General features: G+C 44.1%; 1 protein-coding gene and 1 long non-coding RNA gene across 6 annotated transcripts; one reads left to right on the top strand and one right to left on the bottom strand.

The window, feature by feature from the left end:
- Nucleotides 1-13,239: 13,239 nt before the first annotated feature.
- Nucleotides 13,240-20,915, top strand: CBLN2 (cerebellin 2 precursor). 5 transcript variants are annotated; one of them, XM_027069166.2, is made up of 5 exons: nt 13,240-13,454; nt 14,027-14,071; nt 15,316-15,840; nt 18,738-18,857; nt 19,122-20,915. In XM_027069166.2, exons 2-5 carry the CDS (start codon nt 14,063-14,065, stop codon nt 19,317-19,319), a joined length of 852 nt encoding a protein of 283 aa, XP_026924967.1. In that variant the 5' UTR covers nt 13,240-13,454; nt 14,027-14,062; the 3' UTR covers nt 19,320-20,915. The 5 variants fall into 5 exon arrangements, with proteins under 5 accessions (XP_026924967.1, XP_053061993.1, XP_026924968.1 ...); XM_027069167.2 differs by lacking the exon at nt 13,240-13,454 and adding an exon at nt 13,500-13,694; XM_053206018.1 differs by lacking the exon at nt 14,027-14,071.
- Nucleotides 20,916-21,299: 384 nt separating this feature from the next.
- On the bottom strand, nt 21,300-22,472 carry LOC106982244 (uncharacterized). The gene is made up of 3 exons (XR_008291655.1): nt 22,200-22,472; nt 21,963-22,103; nt 21,300-21,726 (listed from the first exon to the last, which is right to left on the bottom strand). It is a non-coding gene; the product is annotated as an uncharacterized LOC106982244 (long non-coding RNA).
- Between the last annotated feature and the right edge of the window lie 2,894 nt (nt 22,473-25,366).

Below are 25,366 nucleotides of genomic sequence, written 5' to 3'. Positions count from 1 at the left end.
CACACACACACGTTCATGATGTTTTCGCCTGATGTTCTTTACTAGAGTCTATTTTTTTCCTCCAGAAGTAGCTAGTTTCCTTTAACTGAGTGCATGAAGTGACAACACAACAGAAGGTCTGGAACACACTGGGAAATGGTTGTGTGGCATCCGTGGAAGCCACTAACGGGCATATTCAGAGCAAAGTGTCTCCCCGTCTTAAACACAACCCTTGTCATACGGGGGGCTCGGGGATGTAAATGCCCTTTTTTGCCCTTTATTTTTTTTTCATTTTAATCAACATTGAGGAGAAATAAGGGTTGCAGTGGTGAGAGATGAGCCCTCTTACTTTTTCCCGTGTATAATTCAACTTTTATGCAGTGCGTGGCCTGGCATTTCAGCTTGGGAGAATTCGGAGGTTATATTTCACATTTTGTCACTGAATTTCCTATTATTTTTTCTCTGAAGGCATTTGATTTTGCTTAGTTGGTGAGTTATCTAAGCTCAAAAGTCCTTTATGGCAATCTTTTCTTTTAACACACCCAGTTAATGGGAACAATTATTTATTTTTTTAAATATTTTTTAATGTTTATTTATTTTTGAGAGACACAGAGACAGAATGTGAGTGGGTTAGGAGCAGAGAGAAAGGGAGACACAGAATCCGAAGCAGGCTCCAGGCTCCAAGCTGTCGGCGAGGCTCGAACTCCCGAGGCGTGAGATCGTGACCTGAGCCAAAGTCCGACGCTCAACCGACTGAGCCACGCAGGCGCCCCGGGAACAACTATTTAATATTAACCACTTCTAAGAAGTAATTCTAAACTCCATCACTCAATTCCATTACTTGAAACTTGGAAGGAAAGGGAAAAAATGTCCCCAGTTAAAGGAACTTTAGAAATCATTATCCTCAAACTCTTCTTTCTTCTTCTTTTTTTTTCTTTTCCTTCATATTCTTTATTGCTTTGGTTTTGGCAGAAGTCCAAAAGGCTCACAAAAGAGTTTATTTTGCTCTTCAAACTTATTCTTGTCACTTTCTTTTGAACATCCGCTAGGTAAATCAGGCATAATAGATTTCAAATTTTATAATACATTTCAAATTGACTGCTTTCATCACAGTCAAACCAAGATAAGAAGAGTATAATGAAAACAACAAATATTAATAGTCTCATGATTTTCACCTCCTTTACACTATTAGTCCTGTTATACTCCAAGGATTATGAAGAATAAATTATAGAAGAGATTATGTGATTAGTTATTAATTCTTTCCCTGCAGGATTGAGAACCAAAGGATGCTATAATATTTCTTCATTACAGAGATATGTGCTTCCCCAGTGACAATCAGTCCGCACTGAGGCATGGTAATGAGGGATAGGCAGAAAGCTGAAAACTGAATCTGACAGGTGTCTTCAAATCTACTTTTAGCCAAATGTTTCAAATTTCCCCTAGTCCAGACCTTTTACGAGAGTTTATAACATCAATCAGAATTAATAGTGTGATTTTGGGGGTGAATTTACGTATTTTTGGTTGGCTTTCCAGGCTTGAATTATGGGCTGTAACCTTGCTTTGCCTGCGTGTTTCCGCAGCATCTCGAATCCCGTGGCCTGGATCAGGTGGTTTTCCCGCAGCTGGGTCATATATACACCAGGTGGTAAATTAGTTGTTGGTACTGAAATTATCCAAACATAGAGATTTATCGGAGCTTTGCATCTCTCAAATATGTTGTATATTTGTTTTTCCATTAAAATTACATGTTTGTTGCATGAACCTTCCCTAAAACACACACAGTGTTGGAAATTGGTCGTCCATTGACAATACTTGGTCTGTTCTGATCCCTCATTATTTTTCCTGGGCTATCTTTCTTTCTTTCTTTCTTTCTTTATTTTTAACGTTTATTTATTTTTGAGACAGAGAGAGACAGAGCATGAACGGGGGAGGGTCAGAGAGAGAGGGAGACACAGAATCCGAAACAGGCTCCAGGCTCTGAGCTGTCAGCACAGACCCCGACACGGGGCTCGAACTCACGAACCGCGAGATCATGACCTGAGCCGAAGTCGGCCGCTCAATCGACTGAGCCACCCAGGCGCCCCTCCTGGACTATCTTTCTTATCTGCCCTTGATACCTATAAAAAGGAATTGGTAGCTTCTTTCATTTACTTGTTTCCATTTTGAACCCCTTGAGGGAGGTGGGGTTCTGCACATGGGCTCCAGTTTTATTTTCCAAAGCCCCTTTGGCACTGCTGGCCCTGAGATCTATACTGACTTTTTTTTTTAGGAGAGAGAGAGAATGAGTTGGGGGGGGGGGCAAGATGGGGGGGGGAATGGGCAGAGGATCATGCTGACAGCAGAGAACCCAACGTGGGGCTTGAACTCGCCAGCTGTGAGATCATGATCTGAGCCAAAGTCGGATGCTTACCCGACGGACACCCCCATACTGTTCTTTTCTGAGAGAAAATCTTGGTCCTGGGGGTGAAGCCCCAGGAAAGAACTAGAACCAGGGCACACTTTCCCCTCCCTCTCTGCCCCCTGAGTGAGTCTCCCCCTTTCTGCTTGTATAGGGGGGATCTCAAGAATCCAATCTGTTCTCCTCACCTTCTCTTTGCACTTATATCACAAAATAATACATTAAGAAAATGTATTTCATGCCTTTTAATACAAAGGAAGTCCAAAGTAATGCAGTCACGTGGCCGTAAATTACAAAATGCAGAAGCACACGGGATTATATGAAGCGAATAGCAGCTTCCTCTCACGTCAGCTTAATGCCCATAGCAACCTTCTTCTTCTTCTTCTTCTTCTTCTTCTTCTTCTTCTTCTTCTTTTAATATATTTACTTATTTTGAGAGAGAGAGAGAGTAGGGAAGGGGCAGAGAGAGAGTGAGAAGCCCCCAGAGGCTCCACACTCAGCGGAGAACCTGACTCAAGGCCCAATCTCACAACCATAAGATCACGACTTGAGCCGAAATCAAGAGTCAGTCTTTTAATCAGCCGAGGCACCCGGCCGCCCCCATAGCGATCTTTTTTTAAAACAGATTTTCCCCTTTCCCCCATTTCCCAAAGTCTAAATCATGCAGTCTAGTCCTAACTTTATCAACTTTATTCAATGTCAATTTATTTCCTGATAAAAGATGGGTATTTAGCTCAATGGCACCTGACTCTTTTATTTGAGAAATATATTATTTTTAATTATATTATTGATTTTCTTTCTACTTGAATATAATGTACTCTTACCATAATTTCAGTGAGCATCACAGCATCTTTTATGGAAACAGAGCATAAGTGTCACTGGCTGTCCCCCACATCTGAGTGTTCATTCTCATTTTTCCTTTACCAAATGGTTAGCATCGTATCATAGAAAATTTTGTTTCAAACCATTTATTTAAGGGGCGCCCAGGTGGCTCAGTTTCTTAAGCGTCCGACTCTTGATTCCGGTTCAGGTCATGATCTCGTGGTTCGTGGGATCGAGTCCTGCATCAGGCTCTGTGCTGACAGAGAGGAGTCTGCTTGGGACTCTCTCTCTCTCTCTTCTCTCTCTGCCCCTTCTCTGACCATGCTCCTTCTCTCTCTCTCTCAAAATAAATAAATAAACATTTTAAAAAACAAAAACACCAAGCATTTAAGCAAGGAGTGTGTTGGTTTTTATACATTTTGAAAAGAAACCTAAAATATTAGATACTTGTTTGATGACCTTAGGTAAATCTTCTTCTTCTATTAGAAAAAATCTGCCTCTCTGACGGAAATGCTAATAAGCAGTAAAATTCAGAAAACACTGAAAGAGGGGTGCCTGGGTGGCTCAGTCGGTTAAGCGTCCGACTTCGGCTCAGGTCATGATCTCGCGGTCTGTGGGTTCGAGCCCCGCGTCGGGGTCTGTGCTGACAGCTCAGAGCCTGGAGCCTGTTTCGGATTCTGTGTCTCCCTCTTTCTCTGGCCCTCCCCTGTTCACGCTCTCTCTCTGTCTCAAAAATAAATAAATTTTAAAAAAAAATTAAACAAAACAAAAACACTGAAAGAACATGATAGAAAAAAGAGAAACAAAAGGTTAAGAGAACACAGCGACTGGATAACAAGCTCAAAACAACAACAACAAAATAGTTGACTTTTACACGAAAGATGGGCACGATTGTACAACCACAAAATCATAAAAGATAAAGTTGTTGCACTTCTTTTTTTTTTTAAAGCTGATTTATTTATTTTGAGAGAGGGAATGTGTGCAAGCAGTGGAGGGGCAGAGAGGGAGAGGGAGAGAGAGAAAATGTCAAGCAGGTTCCTCACTGTCAGCTCAGAGCCCGACACGGGGCCGCAACTCACAACCCTGGGATTATGACCGGACCTGAAATCGAGTGGGTCGCTTAACCGACTGAGCCCCCCAGGTTCTCCAAGCTGTTGCACTTCTGAGTTCAAAGTTCCAGCTGAGCTTTTCAATTGTTGCCAGTGAGCCAGCTTAGGATGATTTATGTATTTAAGGATATAAATAGCCAAGTTCATGAATATAAACTTCCACGACTAATACGTGTTTTATATACATGGTGTTACACAATGTCATGATATGTACATATCTGAAAAACCTCAGTGTTGTTGTACTACAATTGATTGATAGTTTTTTTTTTTTTCTTGTTTCTATGGAAGCCATACCACATGGAGATATGGGGATAGAGACCCAAACCTCAGTCCTGCTCTATGAAGAGGTATACAGGTTAGTGATGGTGTGTGCCTGAAGGGCACAGAGGGGACAGATCTTCCATTTCTGAAGGCTTTGTGAAACTTGCAGTCTGCCCATTCTGTGGTCTTACACTCAATTCTAGTTCAGGCTAGAACTGGATCTCTCAGAAATACAAATGCTAGCAAACAGAAACAAGATTGAAGTATGCTCCAGGGGCTCCTGGGTGGCTCAGTCAGTGAAGCATCCGCCTCTTGGTTTCAGTTCAGCTCATGATCTCACGGTTCCTGAGCTCCAGCCCAGCATTGGACTCTGTGCTGACAGCAGGGAGCCTGCTTGGAATTCTCTCTTGTGCTCTCTCTTTTGGCCCCTTCCCCTGCTCATGCTTTCTCTCTCTGTCGAAATAAATAAACTTACAAAAATAAAAAAATCAAGTATGCTCCAATCTTCTGGTTGCATATAGGTGTCCCCTGGACCAGGCTACAGAATTTGAAAACTCTATTAACCTAAAACAAACCAAAACCAAAACCAAATCAAATAAACAAACAAACAGTCCACTAACAAAATCAAGATCTCTTCAATCTAATTTTCCTGAATGAGTTAATACATTTTATCAGAATTTGGTATTTTTTTGACTTACTCAAATCATTTTGCCCATTAGGCATTTCTCAAACTACACAGGAAGACATATGATAGAATTACCAAAAATTACTATTTAATGAGCACCTGAATCCATTTATCAATATGCAAATATACGTAGAACTCCCAACAAGCAAAGGTATATGTTAGATGTGCTGAAAAACAACAAGACAAAAAAAGTCACGGTACCTGTTTGCAAAGGATTTACAGTCTATGAGTGGACAAGATATATAAAAAAGTAATCGTAATGTAGGACTCACATAAGCATCATAACGATAATGTGAACTAGATGATATACATATAACCATATATCATTTGAGGAAATTAGTTAACACATAGAACTAAATCAAGGAATATATTAGTATTAGTCCGACATTTAGAAACTATTCTGCTCAGAACATCGTGAAATAACATTATGAATTAAGCCAAAACTTAATTTAATTCTTAATATCCACTGAAAGTTTCCTGAAGGCATATAGAAGATTTGAAAAAAACTAAAAAAAAAAAAAAAAAAAAAAAAAAAGCAACAAATCTCACTGTCAAGTGAGGCAATTCATATTATACTCTTTTTCAGGATACAAACTTTTTGTTACAGGATGTTTGAAAGCTAGGTAAAAAATATATCTCGTGGCTTAGGGCTCAGAGTCTAGGATATTTAATATGAATATCCCTTTACTGATGCAAGTACCTGTCTTTTTCAAAGCCCACCTTCCCCATGACCCCATGCAACAGTGCCAGCTCTCAAACATTTTTCCATCCTCTGACTTAGCACGGAGGGTAAGTCAGCACCTCCCTGAATTTTTGCATTTTGACTCATTCAAATGTCTTCCTTACCTCCCGATGCGGTTAGAGTTTCCTCTGGAGAGATGATAATACAATACAATCTGTGCCTCAGATACATTAGAAATGTAACAAATGGTTATGTTTATTGGAAACGAGGAGTTTCCTGAAGGGAGGCCCATATACTTCTTTGTAGATTATCAAGAGAAATCAGAATGATGATTTATCAAACAGAAATCTAGTCAGCCCAGTAAGGGATCAATTTCGGTTTTGATTTTGCTTATTTTAAAGTTAACTTTTAAGTTGCAATCATTCCGGCAACGAGCAAATGAAGCCCGAGATCCACACAAAGAAGAAGAATAGTTAGCCGTTGCAACCAGGAGAATGTTTGTGCCTGTTTCAGCCTGCAGGATTTCTATGTCTACTAGTTCTTAGCAGATGCAAATACTAATCTCACCACCCCTCTGCCTTTGCTGCTATGAACCTTGACACCTTTGAAACAGGAGACAGAGGAAAATTACACATTTCCCAAAACACATCATAAAACTTTCAACCCTGGATAAGTATTTACCTGGTGATATGCATGCGAACTGAAACCCTGTCATGACATTTACGGGGTAATAACTCCTCATAGAACCATCTTACGTAGGATGATAAACTGTCCCTGGGTGTCAATTAAAAATGCATTTAGAAAGCTGTTTCTCCTGTTTTCTCAATTGTCCTTAATTTATCTTGCCAAAATTGAGATTCCAGAAAAAAAAAATTGTATAGGATTGCAATCCACTGTGATTTCTTTTCTTTTTCAAGTACTGTGTATACATCTCCATCATCTGGACGACCTACGGTGAAGGTAGCAAGTGAAGGTGGTGGGCAGGGGGCAGTCATGAAACACCGAGGCTGCGGGTACCGGATCAGAAAAAGAATTCAGTAGTTGCCGGCTCACTGCTCGCTCAAACAACCAGGTAGCGCATCATTCGCTTTCAGGTGGAGAAACGTTTCTTAAAATATATGAGTTCCTGCACTCTGATATCCATGCAGCGGATAACCATATTTCTCTTAAAAACTCCTGATCAGTGTAAAATAGTTTTTATAGTGGCTTACATCAGAAAAAAAAAAAAAAAATGGCTCCTAAGAGATAACCAGCTCTTCTTAGCTTAGGCAAGATGTGATTCTTTGAAACACGAGCCTTCAGGTTGCTCAGTATTAAAAGATAACAATCCCATGGATGTCTGCTTAATATTCCATTGGGAGGGTCTATTTCCAAAGAATGGTCCCACGATCATCAGTTAATATCAAGCATGAAAAAGTTACTGCTATCAAATAGCTTCTGAAGCCACAATCAAAGAGACTCTATTCAGATCTAGGCAATGTTTGAGTTGCACGTTTATTTTATGTTGGACTAAAATAATCCCATCCGTAGTCCAGTGCACTGCAGTGACCCAACAGGAATTCCTTCTGGTTCCCAGGTCACTAGGGTAATGGAAGGGAGCTTAGCGGGACTCAGCTAGGAAACGGTGACAAGGAGTTCATTAAGGAGCTGCTGACTGCGGATCACCAGCTGCGAAAACTGGTTCCACCTTCAGATTTCACACCTTCAAACCCAGAACCTACCAGATATCTCTCCCCTAAACTACCAACCCTTCACTCCTTTGCTTCCGTCATATCTTCTGATAGGTTGGTTTTTGAGGATGTGGGCATGTCCTCGGAGAACAAAGCCTCTCTGTTAAATGACAATTGGAAAATAAAATAGATTTCAGAAGGCTAAAATGGTTGCATGCCCCATATTCTTGAGCGTTCACAAAAATTTTGGACTTAAAGCATTATTGAACACCTACAAACACAACCTGCCTGTATAATTTATTCTTATAGGGGAGGGAACGCATGAGAGAAAAATACACATTGACCCATAATGAATATTTCTGAAAGTACACCAGCAAACAGTTTTTTTTTCTTAAATCACGTTCCTACTTTGAAATCAGTTTCTAGTAAAAATATATGATTCATGTATATTACATGCATGCAAAATTTTCTGAGTATAAAGATCCTTGAAAACATACAGGTAGGGGTGCCTGGGTGGCTCAGTCGGTTAAGTGTCCGACTTCGGCTCAGGTCATGATCTCGCGGTCTGTGGGTTCGAGCCCCGCGTCAGGCTCTGTGCTGACAGCTCAGAACCTGGAGCCTGTTTCAGATTCTGTGTCTCCCTCTTTCTCTGACTCTCCCCTGTTCATGAGCTCTCTCTCTCTCTGTCTCAAAAAGAAATAAATGTTAAAAAAAAATTAAAAAAAAAAAGAAAGAAAACATACAGGTAGCTCATTCCCAAAAGAAAGTTACACAATGACACTACAAGAAATAGTGCTTAGGTTAAAATTTAGGAAATGCTTCAGGTGCATATTAATGATTCTCTATACCTTCTCGGCCACTAGATATTTTGTTTGTTTTAGCAAGATCTTGCAGAAGGAAGTTTCATCTAGTAACACTATCTTGGATTGAGAAAGAAGAGTTGACACACAGTGTCCTTGTTGATAAAAAATTGCGTTTTGATAGAATTAAAATGACGAACGTGAGGCACTTGACCCAATTTGGTAGAGCAATAGAGACATCTCCTATCAGAAAATAGAAGAAAATCCTAGGATTGTATAAGACAATGAGACGTAGCTGAAAAATTGTTTTCTTCGCTAACCAGTAGTTTCTATGTCTGCTGATATGTCCTTTTTCAAAAGGTTAGGAGTTCATAAAGTTGCTAATTTGCCTTGTATACTGATTTTCAGATATGCCGTTTTAAGAATCGAGTAGCATATGACATTGGAGTGGCACGAAACTAGGTCGCTTTATATGTTTTGAATACCCTTGCCTTATAAAATCTCATAAACTCTAATATTTACCCTCACATAGATGTCTAGACTCATATTTTGAAGTTTAAAAGGCATTCGAAAATGAAAAGTGGATTATTGTATAATGTAATCTGTTCACTTCATAATACCATAGAAATAGTATGTTGTGGTCAAAGGTTGCTCTATATTTTATCAGTCTGCTCACAAAAGCAAAATTAAAAATCATATTTTAAAAGATATTTATGGGATATTGAAACATATAACAAAAATTAGCGGCTTAGGTTTTTGAAAACAGTTCATTTCAGCGTGATCTTTGAATGACAGAAGAAATTTGTTTCATTTAACATGACTACATAACGCCCCAGTCATAATTGACTTGATTTCAGCTAATCTGGACTTTTAACTGTCAAGAAATTCTCAGCTAATTTGCCTGGATTATTACGATTATTTAGTAATTTCGGTAAACAATTATCAACGAGTTGCTTCTTTGATAACTTTTGTTCTTTCTGTAACTGAATGAAAACTGGTTTCAATTTGTAAAGATTTTTTTCGTATGTTGGTAATTCATTCAAATGCCCACATAACATGGGGTATGTATACTTTTTTCATGTTTATTTATTTATTTATTCTGAGAGAGAGAGACAGAGAGAGAGAGAGACAGACAGGAAGGGACAGAGAGAGGGGAGAGAGAATCCTAAGCAGCCTCTGCATTGTCAGCATGGAGCCCGACGTGGGGCTTGAACTAACCAACAGTGAGATCGTGACCTGAGCCAAAATCTAGAGTCGGATGCTTAACCAACTGAGCCACCCAAATGCCCCCATACTTTTACATTGCTGTTATGCATGTTGGAGTTAATACACATGTCAGTGTGTTTATCATTGCACTGATAAATGTGAACGTGGATATTTACACAATTTGGTATGTATAACTTAAAGGTACGCAATATTTTGAATTATTAATTATTTTCTACAACTTAATAACCGGCGAGAATAACATTATACCGTATTGGAAGTGGCTGTACTAATAATTTCAGAAATGTATACTTTCCCCAAAGTAAATGTGAAATACCTATGAGCCAGCAATCACACTCCTGGGCATATATCTGACGGGAGTAAAATCAGAATCTTGAACAGATATTTGCACTCTCGTGTTCATTGCAACGTTATTCGCTACAGCCAAGGTGGGGGAACAACCGATGTGTCTGTCAACGGGTAAATAGATAAGGAAGCTGTGGCATATTTACCCAATGGAATAGTACCCAGCCAAAAAGAAAAAAAAAAAAAAAAAAAGGAGGAAATCCTACCATTTGCAACAAAAATGGATGGATCTTGAGGGCATTATGGCAAGTAAAATAATCCACGCAGAGAAAGACAGTGCATGACATCACTGACATGTGATTCTAGAAACAGAAAATAGGACGGTTGTTGGCAGGGGCTGGGGCCGGGGGGAAACGGTTGGTGTGGGTGAAAAAGGGTACCCGGTTTCAGCTGTAAGAAGAGTAAGTTCTGACGATCTCCTATGCGGCAGGTTGACTATAGTTGACGATACGGTTTGTAGGCTTGAGAGTTGCCGCAGGTCGTTGTTAAGCACTGTCATCACAGAAATAAATTAAAAAAAGGAGTGAACTCTGTTACCTATGTGAGATGACGTGTTAATTATCTTGATCTTGGTAATCATCCTACAGTGTGCATGTATATCCAGTCATCAAAATGTCCACTTTAAATATATACGGTTATATGTGCCTATTATTCTTAAAAAAAGGTAACCCTAAAAATAAAACTATTTTTTGTTTGTCAATGCTTACACGTTTATGCTGTAAAAGTGTGCACACGGCGATCACATCCAAGAGTCTGAAACACGTAGCAGGTTGCAGTTTTCACATGTCTAGAATACAGTCATACGTATTATGTATTAATTTAAAGAAGCAAGAAAAGGCTGCAATGCATGCGATAGATGTATTTCAGTGATGGGTTCCATGCAAAGAAACCAATTTTAAGCTCCACTACAGATAAATATTTAGGACAAATGAAAGAAAGGGCAATATGGTCCTAGCCTTCCCCTCCCACATTTTTTTAAACATTAGAATACTTTTCTCTTAAGCTATGTGGCCATCTGTCTACCCCAGGGTGATCCGGGTGTTACCCCGTATTCTAGATGGCAGATAGAAGGCATGGTGCAATTTCTGAGACATAATAGAGCCTCAGTAAATGACACGGTTGGCATGGTTATTGTGTATGGGGATGTCCCTAGACTTCAAGACAAAAGGCTCTACCACTGTTTTAGTAGTAATGGCAGAAAGTTCTGGTAACGTGAAAAGAGAACAGAAGTAATTCCTGCGATACCCAGAAGACATTTACATTTTACATCTAAGTTATATTTTGAAAATCTTTCTAAGCATGTTTATGGGTGACAATTCCATTACAACCTCTAAGGAGACAACCTCAATGTCTCCTGATGGATAGAAGAATCAATCAGTGAATAAATAACGCTCCGTTTCTCTGTCAGTCTGCTTTTCACAATGACTAACTTTCTCTTAAAAAAGAGCCTCAAGCCTAAATGTAAGCCTAACCTGTTTTTTCCCCCCATTACATAAGAATGCTTCCTGCTCTGTGTCCATGATTTAGCTCCCTATGTCGATGAAAGGTTTCCTGATTTATAGAATGTAAATACTTTTGTTGCCACATGGAAAAGAGCTTTCGTTTTATTCCCCCCGAAAGGTGATGATAATAATCTGGTTCATGTGTGTTCGCATTTGCCTTAGTCAAAAGAAAGGCTTATGGCACAACATTTAAGACATTTGCTTAATAGAGCTGTTATTTAAAGATTCATAGATGTGTGAGAGGTATTGCTACTTAATTAGCATCCCCAAACGGGTCTAGTTGTCAATCTGTGCCTCACATTTCTTCATAGACCTGATGTCTTTTGCTGTTTAGTTTTGCGCGCAAATCAGTTCTCACGATGATGGAATGACAGACCTGTCCTTATTTTGACAATAAGAAATTGTCAAATCGATGCGACACTGAAATCATGTAACTACCTGAAAGTAAGAATTAACGATTTCCACTGTGTTAAAAAAAAAAAAAAATGGCAGTGAAACGTGATGGTTTTGAAACAGTCTCCTGGCAAAGTCCAGTCCGTCTGATGTGCATGTGATGCAAACGCTGAAATTAAGCACTTAATTTTCAGCGCATATCCTAGGGAGGATAACAGATTTGGAGGACGTTTTATATTTTTAGATTGTTGCATGTTAAGTGGAAAACATTTGGCTCAGAAGTTCTTTTCATCACATTCTTACAACCATCCTAAATATTTTGTCTCATGTAACAATACGCAATTCTGTTTTTACTTGGCCCCTGTCTTCCCACACATCCTTTTCGGTTAAAGGAATTGAAATGAATCTAATCTCAGTGCTTAGATATGAGGCCTTGTCAGTTCTAAGTGGGGAGCAGAGCCACGTGAGAGCCTCTGGGAAATAAAGCCTTGCAAACCCCCTACCTGAAAAGACTCAGCCCGTGGGGTGGAACCGGCACACTGGCTGAAACCTTCAAACCAAAGAGGGTTAGGTGTGAGGTCTGGAGAGATAGGAAATACTTCTGCTCCCTTCTTGTGAACGGCATTGGCCGACTTACAGTCTATTTTTGATCAGCCTGTCGTTAAGGGCACACTATGCAAGTCAAAAGACTTCGGTATCTTTTTAACAATGTTTTTAAAACTCCGGGCATAAAGCGAGTGTACGTTTAAACGCTGCTTAAGGGAGGCACACACTGCAGCTCTGTGGCCTGTGCAAACGTTTTGCGGACCGTGCTAACCAATGATAAACGGACTGCAGCGTAGACTGGTTGGGTCGAGCACGAAAGATCTGCAAACCCAGGAGCGCCGCCACGCTTTGTCACAGCGAGGGCACCGAAGGATACCGGCAAGATCACTGATTGTTGTTGTATTTTGGCAGAGGGCAGGGCTGCTCTTTGGGCTCAAAGAAGACCATCAGCAAACCTCATCCTTTGCCCATACGGTTCCGCCGCCCGGGCCCAGCCGGCTGGCCCGCAGCCTGCGGCAGGGAGGCCCCAGCGCCCGTAGGTGGCGCCCCTCGTCCGTGCTGGCGCTTCTCGCCGCCGCTCTGGGCGCAGCTGGGAAAGCGGCGCGTCTCCCCAGGTCGTTAGAGCTCAGAGTAGGCATTTTAATAAATAAGCGCGAGTGCCAACGCGCTCCGGGAGCGCCGAGGTTCAGAGGAGCAGAAACATAAACCCAGACGCAGGCGCCTCTTTAATCCCTGCCAAAAGCTGACATTTCCCAAACTGGAGATTCCGGAACCACCGCCTTTAAGCCATTAAAATCCCAGGCTTTTTTTTTTCCCCCTCTCCATCCCAGTCCTTTTTTTTTTTTTTTTCTTCTTTTCCCCCCAAGAAAACTGCTTTACCCCCTAATTATGAAAGTGGTCACGCTATTAAGGATTAAGACTTGGAGGGAATTTGGAAAAGAAAAGAAGGAATTGGAAAGAAGAGGCGCGACCGGTGCCTTGAGGGTGCCTAATTATTAAAAGCGAGGCGTCTGGGCGGATTTCGCTCGGGGTGTCTGGGTGAGAGCCGGACCTGGGTGGTGCAGGGTGCGGCGGGGGTGCGGACGCAGAGCGGGTGCGGAGCCCAGGAGGGGGCGGTGCGCGGCGTCTTCCAGGCGATCGCGATGGCTGTGCCGTCCGGAGACCGGAGGAGAGGCCGGGATTGGGGGGGGGCCGGCAGAGAGCAACACCCTGGGGGCGCGCTGGACGCGAAGGGCCCTCCTGGGCAGCGGGTCCGGGGGCGGTGCCCGGAACACACCGGTGCGACGAGCGGGGCGCGGCGCGGCGCGGGGCGCGAGGGTCTGAGCAGCTGCGCGGTGCGGGACGCCGGGCGCGCGGGTCCCGGGCGCGGCGCGCTGCGGTGCGGGGCGCGGGGCCGGCGGATCGGAGGCGCGGCGCTGCGAGGGGCGCGGGGCGTGCGGATCCCGGGCGCGGCGCGGTGCACGAGGGTGCGAGGCGCGGGGCGTACCCGGAGCGGGCGCGGGCCGGCGCGGGAAAAGGGCAGGGCGGGGCGGCGCGGTTATTGGCCAGGCGCGGGGAGAAGGGCTGCGCTCCGAGTCTCCCGCCAGCTCCCGCTCGTCTTCTCTAAGCAGAACAACTTCGAGGACAGCGCTGCTCGCTCATCATGGATGTCCCAGGTAACCGACACCCGAGCCTGCCCGCCACGGTCCGCACGTTAATTGCATCCATGCATCTATTTCAATAAGGACCTTCGAGAGTCTGCCTTATGGAGAGGGAGAGGGAGAGAGAGAGACAGAGAGAGAGACAGAGAGGGACAGAGAGAGCGCATATCGAAATCAGTTCGTAGTGGGGCTGGGGACAGGCCACTCCTGGGGAAGCAACTTCTCTCCGGTTAGAGGGACTGTCGGAGGAGTTGTGCGGAGCTGTGGGCGGTGAGGGGAGAGGCGTCTTTGCTTTTCCTTTCCCGACTGGGAATGGAAATGACCTGTCTAGTGTCGTGGGAGAAGAGAGGCCGGGGGGGGGGGGGGGGGGGAGTGCAAACGCGCGCGCAAGTTAGCAGAGAGCTCCGGCGCTGCCTCCCAGGCCGGAAGGAAAGGGCCGGGAGTCTAGGAACAAAAGCCGCACCATAAAGCTCAGCTTGGGACGCTCCTCGGTGCAGTCCTCTGGTCCTGCGCGGGAGAGGGCGATCGGAGGGGCTTCGAGAACGAAGGACCTCGCTGCTGGCTCTGGGGACATGGGAAGTGGGTGTTTGCGTTTAGAGTCTCTCTTCTTTTTCAAATGTTTTCCTCTTAATCTTACTCACCCCAAGGAGCTTCCTTGGGATTTGTTGGGCGGAAAATGGATACGATGTTATTAACTAAGTGAACTGCTTAAGGAAAAAAAAAAAAAAAAATCTCCAGGATGGAAAAACAGAGGATGAAAGGGAAAGCAGAGACAGGAAGAGGTTTCTTGGTGTGGCTTTCAAGAAAATGCCCCTAAAATGAAGGCGATAAACCTTTAGTAGTTTTTTGGTTTTGTTTTTTTTTTTTTTTTTTCTTTTTCTTTTTTCCTTTGCCTGCATCCTAGCCCCTCTCCACCTTTGCAGAATGGGCCCTGGGGTGGCGTTGACGGCGTCTCTGAGGTCACCGACCGAGTCTGAGGGCCGAGGCCCTGCAGAACCTCGGGCCGCGCACCTGACCGCACCCCCGGCGCGCGCAGCCCGGGAGCCCTCAGGGATGCCCTGCCCAGTGCGCCGGGGCGTTCCTCCGACCTGTTGTGCCAATCGGGGAGGGGGTAGCTTTGCGCGGGACTAAGAGGGTGGCCTCCAGGGAGGAGGGGGGTTCCTTGGCGCTGCAGGCACCTGCTCCCCGCGTCCCCTCCCCTCCCCCCCCTCCCCAGCTTCATCACCCAGTCTAAGGGTTTGGGTTCTTTGCCCTCACAGGTCCGCTGGCGCCCTTCTCCTGAGGACGACCCTGGCCTTGACCAGCAGAGCAGGGGACCCAGGCCAAAGGAGGCTTCTTCGGGCCCCGCGCAGTCCTGCGCGCCCTCCCGCGCTCCTCCGGCCGCTGCCCGCCGTCGCCCTCGCGCGCCCCCGCCCCCCCCTGCCTGGATGGCGGCGCCCGGCCGGGGCCCCCGAGGGCCGCCGCTGACCATGCCCGGGCGCCGGGGGGCGCTGCGCGAGCCGGCTGGCTGCGGCTCCTGCCTGGGGGCGGCGCTGGCCCTGTTGCTGCTGCTGCTGCCGGCCGGCTGCCCGGTGCGGGCGCAGAACGACACGGAGCCCATCGTGCTGGAGGGCAAGTGCCTGGTGGTGTGCGACTCGAGCCCGTCGGCGGACGGCGCGGTCACCTCCTCCCTGGGCATCTCCGTGCGCTCGGGCAGCGCCAAGGTGGCCTTCTCCGCCACGCGGAGCACCAACCACGAGCCGTCCGAGATGAGCAACCGCACCATGACCATCTACTTCGACCAGGTCAGCCGGCCGGCCGGGGGTGGAGAGGGCGGCGGCCCGGGCGCGTGGGCTGGGGACTTCCAGGCTCTCCCTGCCTCCCCGCCCTGCCCTTGTCCTTCCTGCCTTTTCGAGTAAGCCCTCCTTGCCATTTCCCCTTTTCACATTGTAGCTTTTGTATCACCATCAGGTCAGTTCGCACTGGGGCGACTGACAGTCCCTTAAAGCCGAGAGACCTGGAATGCATTCCCCAAAAGGAAACTGCCCATTTTACTCTCCTCTGGGGTGAGGGCTGTCGTTTGGGGTGGATGGGTTTCAGCCCCCCAGGTGGCCAACTTGAGGATTGAGCGCGTTGATAACACACCCAAAGAGAGGGTTCTCGATCAGAAACTATGTGCTTATTGCTTATTGGGGGATGGTTTGGGGACAGTATGCTTATCTTCAAAAAAAAAAAGTTGGGAAGAATGTGGGGGCAACAGCAGGGATGGTTATATAAATACAAAACAAAATAGAGTGTGGTTAGAGAAATGGAATAGATAGGAAATACGATACATGCATTGTAATGTGCAAATATACCCGGCCCGTAAATATTATATATAGTATGGTTCTATAGATTAAGAAAAAAACAAGTAGGGATCAGTGACTTATGTTGCCCTAGGCCATTCCACTTCTCTTTCTAGGTTCAAAGCACAAGGGTCACTGAATGCTCAGACCTTGGCAATTCCTTCTCTGGGTCATCGGGCTCAGGATGGGGGGTTGTGACCTTCCTCCTGTGCCCTCCTGTCTTGGTTACTGTTGTTTTTCAGAAACAAATTGAAAACCTTATGGTGGTTCCCAAACTTTACCTGCTCAGTCCCTTCCTTTTGCCCCTAAAACAGAGGGCTGGGCTCACCAGCCACACTTAATTAACTTCCTTTCTGTTAACCGATTCTCACACCCAGTAAACCTACACATACCGCTGCCTCTTTTTAGGCCAGAGTATTAATTTATGTTCATTCTTGCTAAGGATTATCTACTTGAGGTTTGGAGGTTTGGGGGGGGGGTCCGTTCTTTCATCTGTTTTTTAAATAAAATTATTTATTTTAATGATGTCCAGGTACAGTAGACAATAATGAAATGGGTATTTGCAACCTCTTTACACTATTAATGCATCCTTCTTCGTGCCTTATTATTAGTCATCTCCCGAGGTCCTACAAATAGTTTTCACAGCGTTGCTAATCCATCGTGTCATTTGGTGTGATGTCGGGCAAGACACGTTGTAGGAAGATTCTAATTTTATAGACACGCTAACTATGGCAGGACAGGCTAAACGATGTTTCCCTGGCTCCCCAGGTAGGGTGTACGGAAAACCTGCTTTTCTGGGCTCCTTGGGTGTCCTCTCATCTACAACAGGGCCCAAAAGTTACCAGTTCCCTGAATGTAAACTGATGGAAAAGAGTTGAGGTCGTTGAGGTGGAAGAAACAGCCCTAAGGGTTTGGAAGGAGAATGCTTTATTCTCTTATAAAGTGTTGTAAGGCAGATGGAGAGAGCACAGGCTTGAAGAGACAGACAGGCGTTGTGAAGTACAAGGTCTGGGACAATAGAGCCCGGAGTGTCTGCATGAGCCCGGCAGGCAGGGGGACTGAGTGGTGCCCTGAGCTGTGTCGAAGAAGCAGGCTCCAGGCATATTTCCCGAGTCCTTACGGCGCTTCTCAGGGGCAACATCCCACACGGCTGAGGGATTGCACATCATTCATCTGTGATGAGTGTGTGAGAAATAACAGCAGAAGGTGTTCAGCTGAGACTCCTTTTCTGAACAGATGACAGGATCCCTAATCTCGGGTCTTGTTGTTGCTGGCTGTCTGTTTTAAAAGCCCAAGAGCACCGAGGGGGGCCGTTTGATGATTTTAACTGAGTTGTGCATTTGTGTGTGAGTAGGAATGGGGACAGGATCCAGACAGAGTGGCCAGATTCTGCCTTAACCATCTGAAAGGGCACTGGGTCGTTACGAGGGGTCCTCCACTCTTCAAAGTCTGCTTATGGCATTGTAACACCCTCATCCCCCCTTTTGTTTGAGAAAAGGCGGCTGCAGGGTCACGTGACCTCGTATCCTCCGGTTAATTTTGTCATTAGTCTTGCAGACTCCCTCCTGCAGTTTGAGCTCAGAGTATCCAGCTGCTGCCTGCACACCGTTTGCTTCCTCAAGCCTTTCTGCATGACATCATAGCTCAGCCAAGGGAGCAAGCACACGGCTCAGAGGAAAGTGCAGGGAATCAGCTGCAGCCAGGGTTTGCCTACCCCCGTGGGGTCTTCCACTGAGTACCCGAGATCCAGAACCTCTTGGGCCCTGCCACGGAGGGTGCCAGGGGCTGGGGACACGTGGGGACAAGAACTTCACACCGTCCATTCTCTCCTGGGCGCAATGGAGTGGAGTTCCAAGCTTGAGTGGCTGGAGGTTATCTCATTGAATTGGCTTTGGTATTGACGACCCCATGGCCCGGTTGTCCCCATTCAGTCTGGCGCGGCCCTCTATTTCTGTGAAACTGAACTTCACGTTGAAGTCCCCAGAATCCCACACAGGTCTGAACAGACTCCGTTTCGCTCGTGTCCTGACCTTATCGTCTTCCGTTCCTCTCCCTCGCCCTGGCCCTCACCGCTCGAAACTTGCACGCACCTTGTCAATCCACAGGCGAGATACATTTTTAAACATCCTTGTTCATTGCGATCCATGAGGATTCTTTTCCAGCCCCTTCCCCATGCAGGGCATTTTACCACCGGCTCCTCCCCCCGGGGGCAGCCTTGGCTCGCTGCCTGGGTGCTGGCTTGCGGCTCGGTGGCTCCTGGAGTACCTGGCGTCGGTGGGTGGTGTTGCCAGTCTGGGTAAAACAGATGCTGAGGAGGGGCTTGCCACGTTTGTGCTGTATTCCCTCTTCTCTTTCAGGTATTAGTAAATATTGGCAACCATTTCGATCTTGCCTCCAGCATATTTGTAGCACCGAGAAAAGGCATTTATAGCTTCAGCTTCCACGTGGTCAAAGTGTACAACAGACAGACCATCCAGGTGGGTAGCTTCCAAGCTGCCTGGACCCTTCCAGCGTCGGACTACTAACGCCCCGTGGCCGCAGGTCCTGGCACCCCCTCTGTGACCCCGCGCCAGCCAGGGAGCCGGCTGACCCAGGGCTCTGGGCTCAGGGCCTGCCTCGCATTCTGGGCCAGGCCCTGGCCCAGGGCTCCCCTGGAAGAGGTGGGGCGCGGGCGAGGTGAGGACAAGTGCGGGCAGGTGGGGTCCTGCACGGTCTGCTGACCTTTACCGTCTGCCCTGCAGGTCAGTTTGATGCAGAACGGCTACCCAGTGATCTCAGCCTTTGCGGGGGACCAGGACGTCACCAGAGAAGCCGCCAGCAATGGTGTCCTGCTGCTGATGGAGAAAGAGGACACCGTGCATCTCAAACTGGAGAGGGGCAACCTCATGGGAGGCTGGAAGTACTCCACATTCTCGGGCTTCTTGGTTTTCCCTCTATGAACACAGAGCCCCCAGACGGTGGGGAAGTTGCGATCTGGACCCAGGCGTCTGCCCTTCCGAACACCCTGAACTTGCCAGGACAGGACCACTTGGTTCCAACCTCCTTCAGACTGTTGAGGTAGAAGAATGATTTCCTTCTAAATCTCCAGTATTTTCTTTGCATATCGGCCACTCCTCGGGAACCTGGCTTCTAATTAGTTTTAGACGACGAGGTCTTAAGGAGAAACGAATTTATCGATTTGAGCAATTTGTACCTGTGATCGTAAAGTCAATACTGGATTTTATTGTCGGGGCCGTTGACTTCTCTTCCTTTTGTTTGTACGTTGTATTGTTGCCCCACGCGAGGAGTGCCGTCGATCTCCAGGATGGATTGCAGGTCGCAGGCGGGACTCAGAGCAAGAGCCCCACGAATCACCACCGGCCGGATAGTCCTTGAAATGTGTTCTTTGTGTGTCTGTTCCGCCTTAAGGAAAAGAACGGCTTCGCTTTCATTCTGTATTTGCCCCCGGGTGGACGGGAGGCCTCGGGAGGGGGAAGGGGACATTGTGAATCTGTCAAGAAGCGCTTTATCCGGAGAAGCAAATTTTGCACGATGGGACTGCGACTTTTGCTTTGTATTGTTTACGTGTGTGTGTGGGTTTTTTTAGTTGTCGCTGTTCTTTTTTTTTTTCTGGAAAAGCTTTGCTTTCTTTCCACACTCAGCTCTCCCTCCTTACCCTTACTTCTATTTTTCGTCCTGGGATGGGGGAGAGAAACGTATGTCGATTTCTTGAATGAGACCAAACAAACAAAACAGAAATATACCTGTGTATTTTGTTGTGGATGAGACCGCACCAAACAGAAGGTACCCGTATCTCGGAGTCCAAGTAGCAGACGGACAATTCTGTTTCTTTCAAAGAGATTCTCTCAGATGCACCTTTAGAACTAACCAGCTGGATTGTTGGTTTTTTTTTCTTTCTCTCTCTCTCTCTCTTTTTTTTTTTTTTTTTTTTTTTTTTTTTTTTTTTTTTTTAACGCTCTGGAATACTTTAACAACTTGATGTTCCTGGGTGGCCTGAATCACATAAGAGAAGCATGGGAGCGTAATGACCGAGTGTTCTAAACACACGCTTCCTTGGCCCAGCGTGCTTCGGTCTTCCCAGCTGCCTGTCTTCATCTGTCTGTGTCCACCCCTCCGTGAGTGCATCCGGATCAGGTGTTTCAAAGCCAGCAGGATGGGCTACTCCCCTCCAGGATCCTCCTCTGATCTGCCAAGGAAAGAGGCATGTTGACACTCTCTGGGAGCACCTGGCAAGAAGCCACCTGGAAGTCACAGCGGTTACAGGTATTGGCGGAGGCACCCTGGGAGCAGTTTTGCAAAGCCTTCCTGTTTGGGCACCTTGTACAACAATAGTGTTAAGACGCGGCTGGGAGATGATGGGTGCAGGGTTCATAGGCCAAGGAAATGTTGCTAATCCCAAAGCAATCCAAGAAAAGACCTCACAGCGAACGTTAATTTGTCTTTTGTGTAACACTGTAACCAAAATATTGATGATAAAAAGTCATAATTTAAGATTCAGAATAAATGGGTTTGATGTCTGGCTTGCTCTAACGCCTTCCAATTGTCTCTCGACTCCTAAAATGTATGCAAGCGAAGGCCAAGGATGAAGGACTCGGGGGAGGGAAAATGCACACCGTACCTCTTGAAAACACACACTCCAATGCACACTCCCATGTGGAGATCTAGCCGTGGGTCTAGATGGAGACTGCACACTGAAATACATTTCTATTTATACATATGTATTTGTCACCCAGGAAGGTTTTTGGGAGAGATATTATGGGAACCAGACAGCTAATGCTTTATGGGCAGGCAGTCTGCTTTTATCACATAGAATTCTTGATGTGGTACAAGGTCCAATCCAGTATTGCAGTCAGAGGGCATGGGTCTAAAAGAAACTGACATTTCAATATGGCATCAGTTGTTTCTAAGATCGGTATGAACATGGAGAAACATTGGCTTCCATTTTCAAACAATAAATGCAGTGAGGATTAGAGAAATGAAAAAAGTATACTTTGATGAAGGCTCTACGTTTTCCTGGTCTTAGATGGACAGCATAATAGAATACTCAATAATCTAATTAATTTGAATTGAAATGCTATCACATTTTGTTAGGAAAAAAAAAAAATCAAGAAACATCAACCAAACATCATTTTGGGTATTTTGGCTCTGTGATTAGGAGACACGCTTCTAAGTACGGGCGTTGTTTATTAATGCTGATAACACCAACAGCTCGATGCTAGCGAATATTTTTCATCTGTGTCTTACTGCCTTTGGTGAGTTAGTCCTCTGGTCCCTCATTTTTTTCAACCTTCTGTTCAGTGTTCAGTTTCAAACAAGCAGCAAACTTCATTAGCGGATCATATCACCCTTCGGAGATTGAAAAATATATGAGTACTTGTTATTTTTATTGCTTACTAAAATGTAACGCATATATTTGTTTGTATTTACAGCTTTACTACATACAGGCTGTTATTTGGTTATGCTGTCTAATAAATAAGTTATTGAATCGATCAAGCTAAAAAGACGTATATTTCAGGAGTTTGTTTTATGTTAGGAAAACAGCTTCATCCTGTTGATTCCACTCCTGTCATTTATTTATTTACTTATTTATTTCTGTTTTGAGCTGGATGCCAAACACTGCATTAGGGAGAAGCCATGACAGTCGTGCTGCCGAAGTCATTTGTCACCCGCAGTCACAGCTGTGCGGGTTGTTTGGCTAAGGATCTTTGATGGAGGTGAAGTTCCTGTGTGTGGTCCATAAAAATATACATCATCAGAGCAAAATTTGAAATGTGTTTTCCTTTAATTGGGGAGGGAAGAGTGACATCTGGCATACACACCATCTGATCCGTGCTTCCCTGGCTCTGGGCCTCAGTTTCCCCATCTGTGGAGCCAGTTCAGGAACCCCCACACCTCCTGCCCAACTCACGAGGCTATCGTGAGATCACAGGGACACTCTGTGAGATCTACAGGACACCGTGGTGACCAGAGGCATTATGTGGCAGGGAGGGTGTTTCCAGAAAGTGAGATTTTTTCCAATATGCTATTTAGTAAAAGTGTTTAAAATGAACATCCGACAGGAGGACACTTTTATGTGAAAGTAAGTTTCCATATTCCCCACGAGCTTGTTAAAATGGTAGCACTCCAGAAGTTTAATTTGATTTTTAAGAATGATGATAATATGACTATGTCAAAATCTATGCATTTTCATACTAACTCAATTCTGAATTATGTTCTTGCACTATCCTATGTGGGCTCAAGCCCACCTTTCTGCTCCAGCATGCGATATCCACATTTTACAAAAATATAAAACTAATATTTTTAACATGAGTAAAAATTGAGTTATCAACATTTTGGCATTATAATAGCGAGTGGGTTTAGCTGTCAAATGTTAATCGTACTAAAGTGTAAATGCCTTTAAAACGATATATTTTTTAACTTAAAATCTATTCTAATTTGAAATATGACCCTGATTCAACTCTACGCCCTGAGAAACTGTATTTACTATCTATAATTCCTGAACGCTTTTTGCACCTTAATATTTTTTTTATTTATGTACTCATGCATAATGAAATTATTTACATTTTAAAAGTTTGTGATTACTAGGACTTCTTCGAGCAAAGGTCATAAAAGTCCATCAAATATCGGCAGGAAAACTCATGGAATCCTATAGAGATTACATATTTACTTGTTTGGGAAAAAAAATGTTGTAATTTTTTTTTTTTTTTTGAAAATCTAGTTATATATATCAAGCATCAGAAGAGTTAAAAAAGGTACATAAAAGCAAACCAAAACCTTTCCTGAATCCCTAATTTTATTTGTATTAATTGGTATCGTCACATACGCAGTAACATGTATATCATTTGCCCATAAATACATGAACAAATACATCTGATTTTTATCAGTGAATGAAATAAAATGCGTAGATTGGTCACGTTCCCCTGGAATCTGGAACTAGGTGAGGGGAGACCTTGATGAATTCCTTTATACAAGCAAAACAAAAGCACAGGCTGCTTCAGCATGTCTCATACGTAGCAAAAGGAGCAGAGAATAAGCTGTCAATTTGTATGGTGGTTTTGTAATCTTTTATAAGGAAATGAATATTGCAATAAGATAATGTCAGCGTGAATAAGTAGTTAGTGCTTACATTCCTATAGCATAGGAAGTATATAATAATCTAATGCACATGAATGAGAAGCTGTTACATTACATTGAAGGTGGTGTAAATAAAAGTTAGAACTCACAGAAGCAGGTGACATAGAATTATTCTAAAGGTTCGTCCGCGCACTCTGTAGAAACACTTGTAAAAAATGTAAAACTAGATTAACCAACTGTTTTCCGTTGTTTACATAGGAATTTACTTGTCAAGGGGACTCACACTTTGCTACTAAAATAGGATATTGCAAATACATTTAGCATGTAAGATCAAAGCCTGTAAGTTCTCATAAGACTCTTAAAATTAATTTTCTTGGCATTTAAAGAGCATGCACACCAAAGAGAGTGGAGAAAGGTAAGCTACAATTTCCATTTTGGTTTTATCATTTTACATTTTTTGTGCTCAGAATTTTTTTTTTTAAAGAAAACACTGTGAAGATGTTAACTGCTAATGGCCACGTACACTAATCAAGTACGTTTATGTATTTGCCTAGCCTTTTAAGACATAATTTTTTTGCGGGGAGGTTTACTGCCTTTGAAGATGGAGAGCTACAATTCATTCACCTTTAGATATTTTAAATGTCTATTTGTTACCTAGCTCTCCATGATGTGATTGGTCAGTCCACTCCTCACCCTCCCTTCAAAAATAGAAGAAACATCTTTTCAAAATTCCTTTAAATTAGATCCAATGAATATCAAGTTTAAAAAAAAATACGTGTTTGTGTAATAATATTACACCAAAACATGAATTCTAAGTAAGTGAGCTTTCTTTCCATTCCCAAACCCAGTAGGGTAACTTGAAATTTGTGAGGGCAAAAGCCGTGTGGTTTTACCTCCCACAGATAATAGGAGCTCTGTTTTGTCCTCCTAAGTGGATTTTGCTGTGGATTTCCATCACCAGAATCACTTAAGTGTCTATAGCCTCATAAATCATCATCTTCAGCAACTCGCCCACATACACTTACTGTGTAGTGTAAATGAGCTCCTTGACAACTTAATTTGGAAAAGAAATCTTCATTCCCTCCTCTTAATGCCTCCAGCAGGAACCCCCGGGGTTAGGATGCTGCTTTGCACTGGAGCCATCCTAACACAATGGAACCTACTTAGTAATGAGCCACCACCAGTTTTGCAACCCGACTGGCTACGCCTTAACTTTTATTATTGCCCCCTCGTATTTTTCAGGAGTGCTAATTTCTCTTGTGGAATTTGTTCCAGGTGGCAAAAACAAAAACAAAAACAAACCCTGCCCTAGATGGAAAATGTGGAGAATGTTGGCAATGCACTGGGGATGTGGGACTCCTGAGTATTTTGCTTCCGTCTGTTTGCTCTTAATTTTTTGTCTTAAAATGCTTCCCTAAATTTCTTATGCTCTTTAAAGACCAGTAGGATATGGAGCATCCTCCCATCTCCTTGACTTTGTACTATCTATGAGCTTTTATTGTGACTCTGGGTACTTTGCTATGGAACTGACTTAAGAATAATATTTAAATATAACCAAATTAACCAGAAAATTTGGCAAAGATTCCTTACTACTGAAATTCCTCATTTGCAATGTTTTTTGACGTGGTTTGTTTTTACAATGTTTTGCATGGATCATAAAGATTCCTAACAGCTTTCAAATTAACATTAAAATAAATATAAATATTGAATTAAAATCAATATTTATCTTTGAATTGCTAACATATCTTTTTTTTTTTTTTTTGCAATCATGTAACTATTAGGTCATAAGTGGTATACTTTTAGAGAGACGTCTCTCACTGAAAAACAAATATGGGACATGAAAATGTGATACTATCATTTTTTTTCATATTCCCAAGCACCATGTAGGGATACTGTAACATAGTTTTGTTCT

This window comes from Acinonyx jubatus, chromosome D3 (genome assembly GCF_027475565.1).
Source record: "Acinonyx jubatus isolate Ajub_Pintada_27869175 chromosome D3, VMU_Ajub_asm_v1.0, whole genome shotgun sequence".
Lineage (NCBI taxonomy): Eukaryota > Metazoa > Chordata > Mammalia > Carnivora > Felidae > Acinonyx > Acinonyx jubatus.
Note: the sequence above shows the minus strand (reverse complement) of the source record. Positions and strands in the feature narration are given on the sequence as shown.